The sequence below is a fragment of the Salmo salar genome, chromosome 27, assembly GCF_965601325.2.
Source record: "Salmo salar chromosome 27, fSalSal1, whole genome shotgun sequence".
In the NCBI taxonomy this organism is placed as follows: domain Eukaryota; kingdom Metazoa; phylum Chordata; class Actinopteri; order Salmoniformes; family Salmonidae; genus Salmo; species Salmo salar.
In genome coordinates this window covers 23,781,386-23,801,243 of record NC_138317.1, presented here as the reverse complement: position 1 = coordinate 23,801,243, position 19,858 = coordinate 23,781,386, and the positions used below count along the sequence as shown (strand labels likewise).

Below are 19,858 nucleotides of genomic sequence, written 5' to 3'. Positions count from 1 at the left end.
AAGTGAGGAACATCAATGTCTTTAAATGAATAGTCTATGAATAGCAAAGATATAATAAGATAATGACCCACGAAGACCAAATGCAATAGAGTCAAATAGCAGAGCTATCATAAGAAAAGTGGAGGGGGTGGTTGAGGTCATGGTAGGGTGAAGCTTGGCCAGTCTCCCCACTGTAGGCTCACCTCTTTGAGGCTTGTCTCCCTCTGCTATAGCCCCTCCACCCTGGTCCCTGGCTCTGCAGCGGGTGGTGCAGAGCACCAGACAGCCACTTTGCGTAGACCGCCAGGCTAGTCCACAGCTAAAACCCCTGACATTCTGAGTAGTGTAGAGCGCTAGCTAGGCTAGTCCATATACAGCTAGAGTCCTGCTAGAGCCCTGCCAAGCCGGCGCATTACCAGCCCTAATCCCACAAGCTGAAGCAGGGGATCTTACATCTGAGAACAATGGCTCTCCTTCCCAAATCTGACAGAGGCACAGGCACAGCAGACACAGATTTGTGGAGACAGCATTGGGGTTGGCAGGGAGGGAGGGTTCATGGGGAGGAATGGAGGTGAGGGAGAAGAAGCTAGCTACTAATAGACACAAACAGTGCTACGAGAGTTGGGATAATCCACGGTGAACAACTATAGTAACAGTCTCTATGTTATTACAAAGGAGGAGGTTCTTTGTCTAGTCAATAGAAAGGGCCCAGTTGACTGATCATACAGCACTATTAGAATACCTGAATACATGAGACATACTCCAACTGAGTGCTTGAACAACGTAACGAAATGACTGGACATGTAAACCAGACAAAGTGTGGAGTGGACTTATGCTTGATCATGTTTTTATCTGTGTTGGCATAGTCTTTTGTAACATGCTCAGCAAAACCTAATAGCTGGCCAGGAAGCATGTGAGATTTTGTTCTGGGTGCCAAGATTAGTTTTAGCAAGACAATAGCTACAAGCTCTTTTGCAGATTGTCGATGGATACCTGTATTCACGGAGTACAAAAATGTAATGTTCAGACTAAAGCCCAAGCATGCAGATTTTCTTTTTTCAAACTTGTGTCTTATATCATCCCTCTCTCTTATTTCACAGAACATGTGGAATAGAAATGTATGATGTGTGGCGTGCCAAGGACCTCATTTGCCGTGGTACAGATATCTGGCAGAAGTGATACCTGTTTTAATGTTGAAGTAAATGGTTGGTGTTGTGTGTGTTTGAGAGGCTGGAGGAAACATGCCTTTTATGCACGCACACCTCACACACCTCACACACACACACACACACACACACACACACACACACACACACACACACACACACACACACACACACACACACACACACACACACACACACACACACACACACACACACACATTCCACACAATCTCTGCAGTGTGTGCAACAGATGGATTTTCCCCTCCAGGAGCTGACTGAACAAAAAGAACATTCAATATGTAATTACCTTCCTTCTCTCCATACACACAGCAGCCAGTCACGCTGTTGTAGAGAATTCAATATGCACCCATGACACTTCCTAGTGTAATGCCATGGAAATAAATGTTTGTTTTGCTACTGTGTGTGTGGAGGAGGGAGAGAACCACCTGCATTGTTAATCATGAGATGTGGGTCGTCCGTCGAACGCTAGCCAAACGCAAGACTGCACGGCTGGCTGGTTGGTGCGGGAATTTGTGATGTTTCCTCTTGTAGAGAGCCACCGCCGAGAAGATGGAGTTTCTTTAATAGCAAACTTTTCCCTGCAGATGTTTCCATGCAGTATTTTTTTATGGTTGCATGAGCGAACTTCACTCAAAATATTTTGTATTCTTATTAACTGCTTGGGTGCAATTTACTGTCCTCTAAGGCGATGGAGGTGGTTGGGAGAGGAAGAGGGGGACTCTGGTCAGAGCTGATAAGCTGCTGCTCACAAGCGGGCCTGCTGGAGGGACCAGATTTTCCAGGAAGACAATGTCCACTAGGTCAGACACACACATGCAGGCGAGTGTGAGCGCGAGCACACACACACACACACACACCAAATTGTTCAGACACATACGCACGTCACATAGGCCCTAGCCTGACAACTCACACAAAATTGTTCCGCTGCTCTGTCGTTCACTACATTCTTTAGTCTAAGACTACTATTGTTGAAGTCGTTTGTGGTGACAATCAGCATATCAAAACCAATGACACATTTTCAAACCGCCGATTTACCCGCGTGTGTTCTGGCTCTGGCCCAACCCATCGGTTTCTGGACCAATCAGACGGCCCAGTATGTGTTCGCATTCGGTGAAGGGTCGAAGAGGTACTCAGATCCAGACTCATTGAGGAGAATAAACTAACGTCTGTGGGCGTGGCGTAGCAAGGAGTCTGGGTAGCCAGGCAACATGGGAACTGCATAGCACTACACACACAAACACTCACGGCTCTACCCAACACACACACAGACTCCCGTTTCCAGCCTCACACACTACATCCACACATGATAATACACATACCTATGTACTGTAATTCCCCTCTATAACTAATTGAGTAATGATGATTATTCTACACTGCACTTGAACGACATCAAAGTGAAAGTTGAAAACAGAAAGAAATGATGATATTCTCCCCCTTTTAGTTGCTGTGTGTTGGTGTTTATGTCTGGGAGACTGGGGAAGGAAACGGCAGGGTAGCGATAAGGGGAGACAAACGATGGTGGCTCAGCGGTGAGCTGGGCTGGGATCCACTCCACAGTGCAGACAAGAGCACAGCAGAGACGTGCGTCTATAAAGTAAAAGAAGCACCTTTCTGTGGGGATATGACAGCCAATCCATCAGGGGAAATGGAGCCTCTGTCTCTGGCACCAAGGAGAGAGGCCCCCAAGCTTTATAAATAGTTGCGCATTTTTAAAGGAAATTGGAAGTTGTCAGACATATGCCATCCGCTTAGATTCTTTTTTTAGGATCTCTCCTTCTAGACTTGTTGACGTGCGGCTCGGGGGAACATGATTGAAACATCACAGAATACCAAGTAGCAGGGGTTTGAAAGGCTAACCTGCAAGGTCGCTCTCCTTGGAGCAGGAAGATGAGTGTATTCATGGTCCAATGCCACCATGTCAAGGAGTGGCACTCTAGTCGGGCTGGAAAATAGAGTTTACTGCATTGTAGTGTCTCCCTTTTCAGAACTTCATCTTCGTTGCATTATGGTGAAGTGTGTGTGTGTGTGTGTGTGTGTGTGTGTGATTGTGTGTGTGTTTGTGTGATTGTGTGTGTGTGTGTGTGTGTGTGTGGTGTGTGTGTGTGTGTGTGTGTGTGTGTGTGTGTGTGTGTGTGTGTGTGTGTGTGTGTGTGTGCTCCTGCTACGTACAGCTGAAGTCGGAAGTTTACGTACACCTTAGCCAAATACATTTTAACTCCATTTTTCACAATTCCTGACATTTAGTCCGAGTAAAAATTCCCTGTCTTAGGTCAGTTAGTTAATTTTAAGAATGTGAAATGTCCGAATAATAGCAGAGAGAATTATTTATTTCAGCTTTTATTTCTTTCATCACATTCCCAGAGGGCCAGAAGTTTACATACACTCAATTCGTATTTGGTAGCATTTCGGGTAGCCTTCCACAAGCTTCCCACAATAAGTTGGGTGAATTTTGGCCGATTCCTCCTGACAGAGCTGGTGTAACTGAGTCAGGTATGTAGGCCTCCTTGCTCTCACACGCTTTTTCAGATCTGCCCACAAATCTTCTATTGGATTGAGGTCAGGGCTTTGTGATGACCACTCAAATACCTTGATTTTGTTGACCTTAAGTCATTTTGCCACAACTGTAGAAGTATGCTTGGGGTCATTGTCCATTTGGGAGACCCATTTGCGAAAAAAGCTTTAAAATTCCTGACTGATGTCTTGAGATGTTGCTTCAATATATCCACATAATTTTCCTGCCTCATGATGCCATCTATTTTGTGAAGTGCACCAGTCCCTCCTGCAGCAAAGCACCCCCACAACATGATGCTGCCACCCCCCGTGCTTCACGGTTGGGATGGTGTTCTTCGGCTTGCAAGCGTCCCCCTTTTTCCTCCAAACATAACGATGGTCATTATGGCCAAACAGTTCTATTTTTGTTTCATCAGACCAGAGGACATTTCTCCAAAAAGTACGATCTTTGTCCCCATGTGCAGTTGCAAACCGTAGTCTGGCTTTTTTATGGCGGTTTGGAGCAGTGGCTTCTTCCTTGCTGAGCGTCCTTTCAGGTTATGTCGATATAGGACTCGTTTTACTGTGGATATAGATACTTTTGTACCTGTTTCCTCCAGCATCTTCACAAGGTCCTTTGCTGTTGTTCTGGGATTGATTTGCACTTTTTGCACCAAAGTACGTTCATCTCTAGGAGACAGAACTCATCTCCTTCCTGAGCGGTATGACAGCTACGTGGTCCCATGGTGTTTATACTTGCATACTATTTTTTGTTCAGATGAACGTGGTACCTTCAGGCATTTGGAAATTGCTCCCAAGGATGAACCAAACTTGTGGAAGTCTACAATGGTTTTTCTGAGGTCTTGGCTGATTTATTTTGATTTTCCCATGATGTCAAGCAAAGAGGCAGTGAGTTTGAAGGTAGGCCTTGAAATACATCCACAGGTACACCTCCAATTGACTCAAATTATGTCAATTAGCCTATCAGAAGCTTCTAAAGCCATGACATCATTTTCTGGAATTTCCCAAGCTGTTTAAAGGCACAGTCAACTTATGTATGTAAACTTCTGACCCACTGGAATTGTGATACAGTGAATTATAAGTGAAATAATCTGTCTGTAAACAATTGTAGGAAAAATTACTTGTCATGCACAAAGTAGATGTCCTAACCAACTTGCCAAAACTATAGTTTGTTAACAAGAAATTTGTCAAGTGGTTGAAAAACGTGTTTTAATGACTCCAACCTAAGTGTATGTAAACTTCCGACTTCAACTGTACACATGTCAATCACAATGTGCTACAACTACATGCAGTGAACAATCAGTCTAAATACGCATACCAGAGATAGTTTCAGCATGGATTCTGAATTCCATCATGCCTTTAGGTTACTGAAAACCAATGGTCATTGAGAAGGTAAATTCGGGAAGGACTCCCAATGTTGAACTTCAAAGAGGCAGTGCACTGTGTCTAATTCAGATCATAATGTCGGTCGGAGTGGTTGATTAAAGTTGGCTATCGCTGCACATGGAAATGGCAGGTGGTCTGTATGAGTGGCCTTCATGCTGAGAGAGATGAGAGGAGAGAGGAGGTATAGCCAGAGGGCTCAGACAGAATGTCCTGTATGGATCTGTAGCCTTCCTCCCCTTTCATCTCTCGTGTAGTGGAACAAGCCACAGACACAGAGACAAGGAACATCCTACAGAGAGAAAGTCCTTTACACTCAGAATCAGAGTAGAACAACCTATTGTACAGTCTCTGGATATTCAGTGTCTCATTAGGTCATGTGGACTGGGCATCTGCCATACACAAAAAAACACAAATAAATCATTGTAAATTATACTATGAATGTAAATTGCATTGAATTATCTGTGAGAGTGAGATCACCATTATCATTAAAAAAAATGTTTTTAATCAAATATACAGGGTCACAGATGTAGTTGCATTGTATAGTGAAATACTTCATGTTCAAGCTCCAACACTGCAGGTGTGAATGAAACAATGATGTCCAAAGCAGCAGGAAGACAGGGTGAGCAGCAGGAAGACAGTGGGAGCAGCAGGAAGACAGTGGGAGCAGCAGGAAGACAGGGGGAGCAGCAGGAAGACAGTGGGAGCAGCAGGAAGACAGGGGGAGCAGCAGGAAGACAGTGGGAGCAGCAGGAAGACAGGGGGATCAGGTACAGTGGGGGTAAAAAGTATTTGATCCCCTGCTGATTTTGTACGTTTGCCCACTTACAAAGAAATGATCAGTCTATAATTTTAATAGTAGGTTTATTTGAACAGTGAGAGACAGAATAACAACCAAAAAATCCAGAAAAACGCATGTCAAATTTTTTTTTTAATGATTTGCATTTTAATGAGGGAAATAAGTATTTGACCCCTCTGCAAAACATGACTTAGTACTTGGTGGCAAAACCCTTGTTGGCGATCACAGAGGTCAGATGTTTCTTGTAGTTGGCCACCAGGTTTGCACACATCTCAGGAGGGATTTTGTCCCACTCCTCTTTGCAGATCTTCTCCAAGTAATTAAGGTTTCGAGGCTGACGTTTGGCAACTCGAACCTTCAGCTCCCTCCACAGATTTTCTATGGGATTTAGGTCTGGAGACTGGCTAGACCACTCCAGGACCTTAATGTGCTTCTTCTTGAGCCACTCCTTTGTTGCCTTGGCCATGTGTTTTGGGTCATTGTCATACTGGAATACCCATCCACGACCCATTTTCAATGCCCTGGCTGAGGGAAGGAGGTTCTCACCCAAGATTTGACGGTACATGGCCCCGTCCATCGTTCCTTTGATGCAGTGAAGTTGTCATGTCCCCTTAGCAGAAAAACACCCCCAAAGCATAATGTTTCCATCTCCATGTTTGACGGTGGAGATGGTGTTCTTGGGGTCATAGGCAGCATTCCTCCTCCTCCAAAGACGGCGAGTTGAGTTGATGTCAAAGAGCTCCATTTTGGTCTCATATAACCACAACACTTTCACCAGTTGTCCTCGGAGTCATTCAGATGTTCATTGGCAAATTTCAGACGGGCATGTATATGTATTCTTGAGCAGCGGGACCTTGCGGCACTGCAGGATTTCAGTCCTTCACGGCGTAGTGTGTTACCAATTGTTTTCTTGATGACTATGGTCCCAGCTGCCTTGAGATCATTGACAAGATCCTCCCATGTAGTTCTGGGCTGATTCCTCACCGTTCTCATGATCATTGCAACTCCACGAGGTGAGATCTTGCATGGAGCCCCAGGCCGAGTGATATTGACAGTTCTTTTGTGTTTCTTCCATTTGCGAATAATCGCACCAAATGTTGTCACCTTCTCACCAAGCTGCTTGGCGATGGTCTTGTAGCCCATTCCAGCCTTGTGTAGGTCTACAATTTTGTCCCTGATATCCTTGGAGAGCTCTTTGGTCTTGGCCATGGTGGAGAGTTTGGAATCTGATTGATTGATTGCTTCTGTGGACAGGTGTCTTTTTTACAGGTAACAAGCTGCGGTTAGGAGCACTCCCTTTAAGAGTGTGCTTCTAATCTCAGCTCGTTACCTGTATAAAAGACACCTGTGAGCCAGAAATCTTTCTGATTGAGAGGGGGTCAAATACTTATTTCCCTCATTAAAATGCAAATCAATTTATAACATTTTTGAAATGCGTTTTTCTGGATTTCTTTGTTGTTATTCTGTCTCTCACTGTTCAAATAAACCTACCATTAAAGTTATAGACTGATCATTTCTTTGTCAGTGGGCAAAAGTACAAAATCAGCAGGGGATCAAATACTTTTTTCCCTCACTGTATTTAGGCATAATAAAACACATTTTTTCCTATCACGAGTATCATCTGACCCGAATATCAACTGTCAATTTATGGATACGATTACGAATATGAGTACTGCCATGTTGGCACAACCCTAGTAAATTCTACATTTGGGCTACACCTCAACTATCGGTCGATCTGAACACTGTCTTTTCCCACAGACTTAAAACCTCTTAATTGATCCAACTCTTTTATTAAAATGTTCGCCTAAAATGTCATACCCAAATCTAACTTCCTTTAGCTCAGGACCTGAAGCAAGGATATGCATATTATTGATACCATTTGAAAGGAAACACTTTGACGTTTGTGGAAATGTGATATTAATATAGGAGAATATAACACATTAGATCTGGTAAAAGATAAAACCATTATCTTTCAAATGCGGGATCAAATACTTTTTTCCCCCACTGTAGCTGACTAGTGCCTTGCGGTCAGTGGTGGTGGAGTTGCCATACCAGGCTGTGATGCAGCCCAACAGTATGCTCTCGATGGTGCTCCTGTAGAACACTGTAAGGGGCCCTCGGGGACAGGACAGATTTCTTCAGCCTCCTGAGGTTAAAGCGTCGCTGTCGTGCTTTCCTCACCACATTGTCCGTGCTGTTTGACCATTTCAGCTCCTTGGAGATGTGTACACTGAGGAACTTTAACTTTTTTGACCATCTCCGGGGCGGACCATTGATGAGGATGGTTGCAGGCCCAGCCTGGTTTCTTCTGAAGTCCACAATCAGCTCCTTTGTTTTGCTGACGTTGAGGGAGATGTTGTTTACCCGGCTCCACACCGTCAGAGTGCCTCCTCCCTGTAGGCCGTCTCGTCGTTATTGATAATTAGGTCTACTACTATCGTGTCGTCAGCAAACTTGATGATAGAGTTGGAACTATGCGACTTTTCTACTTACAAATGTATAATAATTGCAAAAAGCCTGAAAAAAAACCATATAATTGAGCCAGTGTGCATCAATCGCATTCGTAGCTTAGATTTGCTCCTGCCCAAGGTGAAAATAACCTGTAATAATACTTGAAATGACAATTAATCTGTCCGTAGTGAGGAGAGGAACATTAAGATAACACTTGATAATATCTCCTGTCGCCTCTCACAACGAGTCACTGTGTTGGTAATCAAATTTCCCCACATTTCTTTGCAGATCTAAGCTACGGAGGTGGGGAGAAAGAGAGAGAGAGAAGCGGAAAGGCAAAGAGAGTCTCAGGGAGGTAAAGATAAATGCTACAGACCATGTTGTCACATGATTTGCAAAGTATGAATGGTTAAATATTTCAATTTAAATGCAAAGCGCTGGTGGTAGTGGGGGGTTATATCAACTGCTGCATTTCAGTTACATGCTACTGGAGGATCCATAAATAAATTTATTATTATTCCTATTCAAATTAGGTTTAAGCCTTCTGTGGCATGCAGTGTTCTTTACAGTAATGTTTTTATTTCCTAAACCCTGTGTTATTCTTGTTCTTAATGTAATTGATTCTGTCCTCTGGCTCATCGAGTTGACAGATATCTGCAGCAAGACAATTTCTCAAGATCCCAGCAGGAACACACTCATACGTAAGGGGCCTGTGTGTGTGTGTGCGTGTGTGTTTCCTTCCAGAGGCCTGTGAACCCCTCTACCTCCTCCTCCTCCTCCACTCCTAAATCACCCTCTACGCTCTGCCCCACACCTCATCTTCTAACCTGGTTTATCAACATCAACCACCTCTAGCCTCCACCATTTCTGCTTTCTGATGTTTATGCAGTTTGTCCTGTCTAAGAGAGAGAGGGGGAGATATAGCCTACAGAGTGCTGACTTGGTGAGAATCTTTGTAATGGTATAGTATTTTATTATACTTTGACTGACTTATGAGGGAGGTACTGTGGAAAGGCTTGCAGCATGTGGTCACAGTCAGGATTTAATAAGACATGCTTTACAACTCCTCTCCATAGCCGTAAATATATGTTCAAATATGACATGCCTGCCTTTTCAGGGCCATATATCTCTATATGGCTCAGGCCTTTGTTCATTCTCTAGGCCTACCTATAGTGCCTACGATTCCAGTTATCTCTCATCATCCAGAAAGTCAAGGCTTTCATATGATTCTTTTCTAGGACTGAATATAGAGCCTACAATTCAACTTACCCAATCCGTGTAAACAAAGCTTCCAGAAAGTAAAGGATTCCATATGATTCCTTCTCTAGGCCTACATACACTGAACACCTTCCTAATATTGAGTTGCCTTCAAAACAGCCTCAATTCGTCGGGGCATGGACTCTACAAGGTGTTGCAAGCGTTCCACAGGGATGCTGGCTCATGTTGACTCCAATGTTTCCCACAGTTGTGTCAAGTTGGCTGGATGTTATTTGGGTGGTGGACCATTCTTGGCACACAGGGGAAAACGTTGAGCTTGAAAAACTCAGCAGCGTTGCAGTTCTTGACACAAAACGATGCGCTTGGCACCTACTACCATACCCCGTTCAAAGGTACTTAAATCTTTTGTCTTGCCCATTCACCCTCCGACAGGCACACATACACAATCCATGTCTCAATTGTCTCAATGCTTAAAAATCCTTCTTTAAGCTGTCTCCTCCCCTTTACCTACACTGATTGAAGTGGATTTAACAAGTGACAACAATAAGGGATCATAGCTTTCACCTGGATTCACCTGGTCAGTTTATGTTATGGAAAGATTTTGGGGGGAATTATATGACGTTTAATCCATAGAAGGTCTTTTGAAGGAAGGATTGCTCACATATATTTGACATTTATATATTAAAGCATAATTGAGAAATCATTTGTATGTAGTTGGAACATTTGGAAAATATTGCCCTTCCTCAGGCCTCCTTTAAGACTCCATACATAATGTTCCATCTGTCATATGAAACTTTACCGCTTGCTCCGTAATAGTAGTGTTTCGATTTTTAATTTCTTACAATAATTGTTCAATATTGACAAATATAAACATGAATATTGAAAATAGAAAATGTTTATGGAATAATACAAACAAAAATTACACAACACAATAACTACATAATCAGGCCAAAATGGCTCCCTTGTTGTTTTACCAACTATAGCAATGACTCACAATCTTTCAGATCTGTTTTGAGGTCAGAATAAAGGTATGTTCTGGGCATGTTCGTATTATCATACTGTACTGACCTTGACTAGTTTAGTGTGAATTCTTTTCACTTCTTTCTCAGTCAACAAATGCACATAAGATGTATGAGTGAAACAAAACAGTTTGGAAATAGGGAGAACGGTGACAATGTTGATGTCATTGATGATGACGCTGATGGTTATGATGATATCCCAGAAGTGTTTTGATGCCAGGCAATAGATACAAATCTAGGGCTTTAGAGACACGATACAGTGCCATTTGTCATCGGCGGGCAAGGACAGTCATAATCATCCTTTCCGCTCACCTCCCCCATCAGTCTTCCCCTCGCCGTATATCAGGATCAATCTAGGCTCATTTATTTTAATCATCTCCTGTTTGCTAAACTGCCAAAGTCAAAGGAGGACAATAGAAACAAACCTGTCTGCAAACAAGCCAAAACAGGCTTTTATTAGCCTGTGTTTGCTATTTTTACATTTTAAACGTAACCGTTATTTAACTAGGCAACTCAGTTAAAAACAAATTCTTATTTACAATGACGGCCTACACGGCCAAACCCGGGCCAATTGTGCGCCGCCCTATGGGACTCCCAATCACGGCCGGGTGCAACACAGCCTGGAATTGAGCATGGGTGTCGGTAGTGACGCCTCTAGCACTGAGATGCAGTGCTTTGGACCGCTGCGCAACTCGGGAGCCCCCTATTCAGACGACAACTTTTTCAAAAATATGGCTTAGGTTGAACTAAGACATGAAATAATCTAATGTTGTTGCTATTGGCATTTCTGACATAGAGTTAAATGATATTTTAAATTAATGTAGCTATTACAGTGTCTGTGGTTGTGATAACTTGTCAAAAATGTCATGTTTAAATAGAAATGATATAACCAATGTTAGTTTTTTAAATTAGACAGCTCGCCACCCGCAGGCAGGAAAAACCTTTTAAATGTAATGTATATTTGATATTAATCACTCAACACACAACATGCTTTCCCCAAATGGCACCCTATTCCCTATGTACCGCATTACTTTTGACCAGGGCCCACAGTGTTTTGGTCAAAAGTAGTGCAGTATATAGGGAATAGGGTGTCATTTTGGAAAGCAGACCTAGCCTACTGGAAGTCTGTGAAATTATGTGACAGGCCTAAATCTCAAGCCATTTATCCTTCAATATCCCTCATCAGTTGACAGTAAGAGAGACACTCATGTGGAGAGAATGAGAGAGTGAGAGATAAGGCAATCACCAGCTGACCCTATTGACTCCCACATCTCACTGTGGTGGCGACAGGTTGTGCAAACACGGAAGGCCAGTAATCATGATACGTCAAAACTCTCAGGACCTGCTCTTTAAGATGATTGCCAAAAGCAATTAAAGTGAAGATCAAATCCAAAGTACACTCATCAAAAATATAAATGCAACATGGAAAGTGTTGGTCCCATGTTTCATGAGCTGAAATAAAAGATCCCAGAAATCATAAAAAAGTGTATTTCTCTCAAATCTTGTGCACAAATTTGTTTACATCCCTGTTAGTGAGCATTTCTCCTTTGTCAAGATAATCCATCCACCTAGCAGGTGTGGCATATCAAGAAGCTGATTAAACAGCATGATCATGGGCCTCCCGAGTGGTACAGTGGTCTAAGGCACTGCATTGCAGTGCTAGCTGTGCCACTAGAGATTCTGGGTTTGAGTCCAGGCTCTGTCGCAGCAGGCTGCGACCGGGAGACCCATGGGGCGGCGCACAATTGGCACAGCATCGTTCGGGTTAGGGGAGGGTTTGGCCGGCAGGGATGTCCTTGTCCCATCGCACACTAGTGACTCCTGTGGCGGGCCGGGCGCAGTGCACACTGACACGGTAGCTAGGTGCATGGTGTTTCCTCCGACACATTGATGCGGCTGGCTTCCGGGTTAAGTGGGCATTGTGTCAAGAAGCAGTGCGGCTTGGTTGGGTTGTGTTTCAGAGGACGCATGGCTCTTGACCTTTGCCTCTCCTGAGTCCGTACGGGAGTTGCAGCGATGAGACAAGACTGTAACTACCAATTGGATACCATGAAAATGGGGTACAAATAAATAACAGCACGATCATTACACAGGTGCACCTTGTGCTGGGGAAAATAAAAGGCCACTCTAAACTGTGCCATTTTGTCATGCCACAGATGTCTCAAGTTTTGAAGAACTGCAACATTTACCTGGAGCTAACTCTGCAAATAGCACTGCTGGGTGATTTAAAAAGTCATAGTCAATCGATTAATAATATCATAATACTCTTAGCAAAATATATTTATATTTAATTTACAATAATTTATAATATGTATATTCTATGAGAATAGAAAAGTTAAGAACTTTTGAGAAACATCACATATATTTTTCAACTGTAGTTGAAAAATATATGGCAAATAGAAATCGGATGGTGTTCAGAGATAGATTGGAGGGTATAAAAAATATATATATATATTTCACCTTTATTTAACCAGATAGGCTTGTTGAGAACAAGTTCTCACTTACAACTGCGACCTGGCCAAGATAAAGCAAAGCACTCCGACACAAACAACAACAGAGTTACACATGGAATAAACAAATGTACAGTCAATAATACAATAGAGAAAGTCTACTGTATATACAGTGTGTGCAAATGAGGTAGGATAAGGGGACTGAGGCAATAACTAGGCCATAGTGGCGAAATTATTACAGTATGGCAAATTAAACACTGGGGTGATAGATGTGCAGAAGATGAGTGTGCAAGTAGCGGTACTGGGGTGCAAAGGAGCAAAATAAATAAAATAAATAACAATATGGTGATGAGGTAGACGGATGGGCTATTTACAGATTGGCTGTGTACAGGTGCAGTGATCTGTGAGCTGCTCTGACAGCTGGTGCTTAAAGCTAGTGAGGGAGATATGAGTCTCCAGCTTCAGTGATTTTGCAATTTGTTCCTATCATTGGCAGCAGAGAACTGGAAGGAAAGGCGGCTGAAGGAGGAATTGGCTTTGGGGTTGGCCAGTGAAATACACCTGCTGGAGCGGGTGCTGCGGGTGGGTGCTGTGACCAGTGAGCTGAGATAAGGCGGGGCTTTACCTAGCAACGACTTATAGATGACCTGGAGCCAGTGGGTTTGGCGACGGATATGAAGCGAAGTCCAGCAAAAGTGAGCATACAGGTCGCAGTGGTGGGTAGTATATGGGGCTTTGGTGACAAAATGGATGGCACTGTGATAGACTGTATCCAATTTGCTGAGTAGAGTGTTGGAGGCTATTTTGTAAATGACATCGCCAAAGTCAAGGATTGGTAGGATGGTCAGTTTTAGGGTATGTTTGGCAGCATGAGTGAAGGATGCTTTGTTGCGAAATAGGACACCGATTCTAGATTTAATTTTGGATTGGAGATGCTTAATGTGAGTCTGGAAGGAGAGTTTACAGTTTAACCAGACACCTAGGTATTTGTAGTTGTCCACATATTCTAAGTCAGTACCGTCCAGAGTAGTGAATTTATTTTTACTTGCATTTAAGAGCAGTTGGAGGCCACGGAAGGAGAGTTGTATGGCATTGAAGCTCGTCTGGAGGTTGTCCAAAGAAGGGCCAGAAGTATACAGAATGGTGTCGTCTGCGTAGAGGTGGATCAGAGAATCACCAGCAGCAAGAGCGACATCATTGATGTATACAGAGAAAAGAGTCGGCCCGAGGCTTGAACCCTGTGGCACCCCCATAGAGACTGCCAGAGGTCCGGACAACAGGCCCTCCGATTTGACACACTGAACTCTGTCAGAGAAGTAGTTGGTGAACCAGGCTAGGCAGTCATTTGAGAAACCAAGGCTGTTGAGTCTGCCAATGAGGATGTGATGATTGACAGAGTCGAAAGCCTTGGCCAGGTCAATGATTACAGCTGCACAGTATTGTCTCTTATCGATGGCTGTTATGATATCGTTTAGGACCTTGAGCGTGGCTGAGGTGCACCCATGACCAGCTCAGAAACCAGATTGCATAGCGGAGAAGGTACGGTGGGGTTCGAAATAGTCGGTGATCTGTTTGTTATCTTGGCTTTCGAAGACCTTAGAAAGGCGGGATAGGATAGATATAGGTCTGTAGCAGTTTGGGTCCAGAGTATCTCCCCTCTTTGAAGAGGGGGATGACCGCGGCAGCTTTCCAATCTTTGGGGATCGCAGACGATACGAAAGAGATAAATCCCTGGGTATTTATTCCTGTGTTCTCTGTTTGTCTGTTGCCAGTTCATCTTGTCTTGTCAAGTCAACCAGTGTGGTTTCTGTGCTCTTGCTTTTTCCTTATCGGCATTTTTCTAGTCCTCCTGGTTTTGACCCTTGCCTGCCCTGACTCTGAGCCCGCCTGCCTGACCATTCTGCCTGCCCTGACCTCGAGCCTGCCTGCCACTCTGTATCTCCTGGACTCTGACCTGGTTTAAGATATTTTGCCTGTCCATGACCTGTCTCTTGCCTGCCCTTTGGATTATAATAAATATCAGAGACTCGAACCATATGCCTCCCGTGTCTGCATCTGGGTCTGTATCGTTATACCATGTTGCAAGGTTCTGTACACAATTCCTGCAAGCTGAAAATATCCTAGTTCTTCCATGGCCTGTGTATTCACCAGACATGTCACCCATTGTGCACATTTGGGATGCTCTGGATTGACGTGTCGATAGCGTATTTCAGTTACTGCCAATATCCAGAAACTTCTCACAGCCATTGAAGAGGTGTGGGACAACATTCCACAGGCCACAATCAAGAGCCTGATCAACTCTATGCAAAGGGGGTGTGTCGCACCTCATGCGGAAAATGGTGGTCACACCAGATACTGACTGGTTTTCTGATCCACGCTACTACTTTTTTTGAAGGTATCTTTGACCAACAGCTGCATATCTGTATTCACAGTTATGTGAAATCCATAAATTAGGGCCTAATGAATTTATTTTAATTGACTGATTTCCTTATATGAACTGTAACTCCTTATATGAACTGTAACACTGTGTGTTTATATTTTTGTTCAGTATAATATGCATCTAACTAACCATCCCCAACACAGTCATATATGGTACATCAACAAAAAGAAAAGCATCTGGTACCTTCAGGAAGACTTGCTGAGAGAGGTGTTTCTCTACCTACTCACCATCAACTCAGAAATAATCATTCAGAAGTTAATATGAATGTCAGTTAATAAGGTTAATGAAGATGAGGGGACATGAGAGTTGTAGTATTTGTTTCCACACAACATTCTGCTTAACCCAGATAAAGAATTATGGTGCCAATGTGACATACTAGCAGGATTTTGGCTTACAGTAACATCACTGGGACTCAGAGGTGTATTTGATCCTATCAAAGAAAATACTGCCTACAATGTTGAACATATTTTTTCATGACTATTGAGGGTCATGGGCTTATGTCATGTCATTATCTGTGTGAAATGCCATTAAAAAAAACTATTATTTGTGTTATCTCATTATACTCCATCCTCGATCATTTACACAAGCTTCTTCATAATCGGAGACACCGTTCAACGGTTACCATGGTTACAACATCATTTTGTGCTGAACGTCACCACTTCTTGTGGCTAACGTTGTGCACATAACATGTTTTGAGGAGGCGTTCTTTGTGCCATTGTTCAATCAAGTAAAAACGAGAAAACGGATAAAGTGAGTGATATTTTCAATATAATGAATAATTGACAAAAGAAAGTAGCATGCTTTTATGCAGAGAAGCCCACAATTTACGTTTTATTTTCTGAAGATAATGGAATTAATACTACTAGCGGGTCGAGTCATTGCTAGCTAGCTGTCTAGCCGTCTAGCTAGTCTGACAGTTGAATGCTGTTTAGCTAACTAGCCAATTTGTAAACAATATAGTTATCTACTGAGCTAGCTAATGTTAGCTACATTGTTACTGGACGAGCAATTCCGCTAATGTTACAGTTGTAACTAATAGCTATGTATTTCCATTATCTGTCAAAACGTGTTTTCCGAAAGCTAGCTAACGTTCGTTAGCTAGCATTGTTCCCGTAATAATTGTATGGATAGTGCTAGCCAGCTAGCTAGCTAGTTTAGCTAGCCATATCCCTGCTGGTCAAGCTGTGATGCCTGCATAGCAACATGTGCTTTACTCGTCTCAACCAACACAGCCACTATCATTGTGACTAGTTAGTTATGTGCATTGCTATGATTATCAACACCACAACACCTGCTTGCATAGGCTAGCCTATATTCATATTATATGTCTGATACCGAGATCATGGCAATTACTGCAATATGAATTTTGATCAGTATAAAATAACAAAGGAAGGCAATGGCAGCTGAAAATTTGCAGCAAAATATACAATTCATTGTTGATTTGGTTTGTTGAGCTATTTGTAATCATGATTTATATTTGCAACACTCAGTACATTAAATGGTGACCCAGGCCTGGCTTTAATGATGAAGGTGGTGGGACTTCTCTACCATGGCACTGAATTTCCTCTGTTCTTCTCCTCTTCCCAGTGGACCGTGGGTCGAAGCGCAGGCAGGTGAAGCCTCTGGCTGCCTCTCTGCTGGACGCCTTAGATTATGACAGCTCAGACGACAGTGATTTCGAAGTGGGAGACGCAGATGCCTCAGGTAACCAACCGCAGTGGGGGTCCTCTTCCATCCACCCCCCCCCCCCCCTGTAAATTACACCCTTTCTTCCCCCACACACTCAGTTCATTCCTGTTATGTTCTTCTGTCAGTTCAGATAGAACTGGAGAGGAGAAAGATGGAGCTCAGAATGAATTATTCAAACCAACTTGAAATGTACTCAAAAGCAAGGCATGGATTTCTATTGTTTGTTGCTATTTGGTTGTGTATCCTTTTAGAAGTTGGCCATCATGGACTACTCGTAGTCATGAAGGCTCTATTTAGCTGTGGCTTGAATAGCTTTAAATGACACTTCAATGTACATCTTTGAGATTTTCCTAGCTGTGATATTCTCCATGTCAACACAGCTTTCAGAAGACTATCTCCACCATTACTTTCTGCCCGGTGCGTCTGTCAGTGCCGCCCCACTCTCAGATACAGGCATTCCAAGGTTTAGATGAAATCCTCATCACCCTGCTTGTCTGTGTCTTGTAGTGACCTTGTAGAGCGGTGTTTCTCACTGACTCGGCATGATCTAGAGAGGCTGTGGCCGCTGAGGCGATATCGGGCCTGCCACTCTGCCTGGGCTGGATTTATCACTCTGTTGGCCCTGAGGTCTTCATCCACCCTATCTGAAACACACACACTGAGGCCAGAAGCTGATAATGAGATTCTACAGTACCGTGAACCTCCTGGGCTCTGTGGTGTTGGAGTGTTGGACTCTGGACCTGTCACCTGACACCTTGAAATCCAACAACTCTTGTTAATCTGCATTGTAGATTAGACTACATAATATAATGTTAGAGAGCTGAATTCAACTTTGCTTTTATCACTTAGCAACATGATTTGATCATGTTCATCTTTATTTAAAGTGTCTCAATACAAACAAGAGATTAAGACAGCAGACATGCTTTCATTCATACTCCATGTTGAACATGCCCTCATTCATTCTCCATGTTGAACATGCCTTCATTCATTCTCCATGTTGAACATGCCCTCATTCATTCTCCATGTTGAACATGCCCTCATTCATACTCCATGTTGAACATGCCCTCATTCATTCTCCATGTTGAACATGCCCTCATTCATTCTCCATGTTGAACATGCCCTCATTCATTCTCCATGTTGAACATGCCCTCATTCATTCTCCATGTTGAACATGCCCTCATTCATTCTCCATGTTGAACATGCCCTCATTCATTCTCCATGTTGAACATGCCCTCATTCATACTCCATGTTGAACATGCCCTCATTCATTCTCCATGTTGAACATGCCCTCATTCATACTCCATGTTGAACATGCCCTCATTCATTCTCCATGTTGAACATGCCCTCATTCATTCTCCATGTTGAACATGCCCTCATTCATACTCCATGTTGAACATGCCCTCTGTCCTTCTCTCCTCTGTTCTAGGGTCAGAGGGTAGTGCCATTGGGAGTGATGAGGAGGGGTCCAAGGAGGAGAGCGCTGCTGAGGACAACGACAGTGACTCGGACAACATCGGCTCTGCAACGGACGGTGAGGAACAGACCAAGGAGCTGACAGGTGACGACACCCCCACAGAGGAAGAGGAGAGGACCAAGGAAGAGCAGCCGTCCTCTGACACTAGCACCACCACCACTAAAGACCCTGCTCCATCAGGGGTGCCCAGGGACCGACGGAGTAGAGAGGAGAAGGCCTCGGACACAGAGGCTGGGAGTGGAGGAAGCGGGAGTGGCACAGGTAGGCTATGTTTTAAAATGTTTTTGTTACATTCATGTTTTGAAATTATAGTATTTTTATAAACATGAAAAATAAAACCCTTGATCCAGGTCGTGGTAATGTGGGTAGTGGTAATGCAGTAGTGGTAATGCGGAGGACGGCCGCCACACAGGAGCCCAAGAAGTGGAACCTGCGTCGTAAACGCCCCATGCTGGACTTCACCACCATGGAAGAGCTCAACGAGATGGACGACTACGACAGCGAAGACGACAACGACTGGAGACCTGCCGCCGGCAAGAAGAAAGCCAAGGCTGCGGCCGCTCAGAGAGGAGGAAGCGAGGGAGAGGAGGAGCCGGAGGAGGAAGATGGCGACGGAGGGAGCGGTAGTGATGATGATGACAACGAGGATGACGATGGTGGTGATGATGAAGATGAGAACGAAGAAGGGAGCAGTAGCGACAGTGATAAAGAGGTGAAGAAACCCAAGAAGAAAGTGATAAGCAGCAGTGTCTTTGACAAGGAGCTGACCAATGACAGCTTGTCACAGGGAAAGAGCAACAAGGTAAACACAACTTTTAAGTCCTCTATCACACTTTGTTGTTGGCAAACTGCCTCACACCCTCAGCATTTAGGTGTATCATGTAGTCGTGAAAGTTGTTAGAGAAGTTGGTATAACTCTCTGATCCCTTCATTGGATCCAGTGTGTTAACCAGCCCAACACTATGTTACTATGTGCCACAGAGTTATCATATAATCCAATGAGGAGATTGGATGGTATCAGAGTGAGAGAACCACAGAGACTGCTAGAGAGATACAGCTTTGTGTTAGGCTAATCGACTTAGTTTAGAGTCCATCTGTGTGAATGAGATTTAGCCTACTGCTGTCTATCAATAATGATCTGTGGTCAGATGAGAGGAGAGATTGTGAGAGGCTTTAGATTCAGGACTTGGAGGAACTTTGTTTGCAGAGGCCGGAAACTTAATTTTTTCTGGTCCGTTGTATACAAGCATATTAGAAT

The 19,858-nt window shown here is 43.6% G+C and overlaps 1 protein-coding gene across 2 annotated transcripts in view; it reads left to right on the top strand.

Annotated features, from left to right (window-relative positions):
• Positions 1-16,088: 16,088 nt before the first annotated feature.
• LOC106588686 (PHD finger protein 14) overlaps positions 16,089-19,858 on the top strand; it is a 104,477-nt gene continuing 100,707 nt past the window's right edge. For both annotated transcript variants that reach the window (XM_014177927.3, XM_014177923.3), the window contains exons 1-4: positions 16,089-16,187; positions 17,025-17,141; positions 18,553-18,861; positions 18,951-19,402. In XM_014177927.3, coding sequence (XP_014033402.2) covers position 16,187; positions 17,025-17,141; positions 18,553-18,861; positions 18,951-19,402 — 879 coding nt within the window. In that variant the 5' untranslated portion in view covers positions 16,089-16,186. The remainder of the gene's footprint in view (positions 16,188-17,024; positions 17,142-18,552; positions 18,862-18,950; positions 19,403-19,858) is intronic.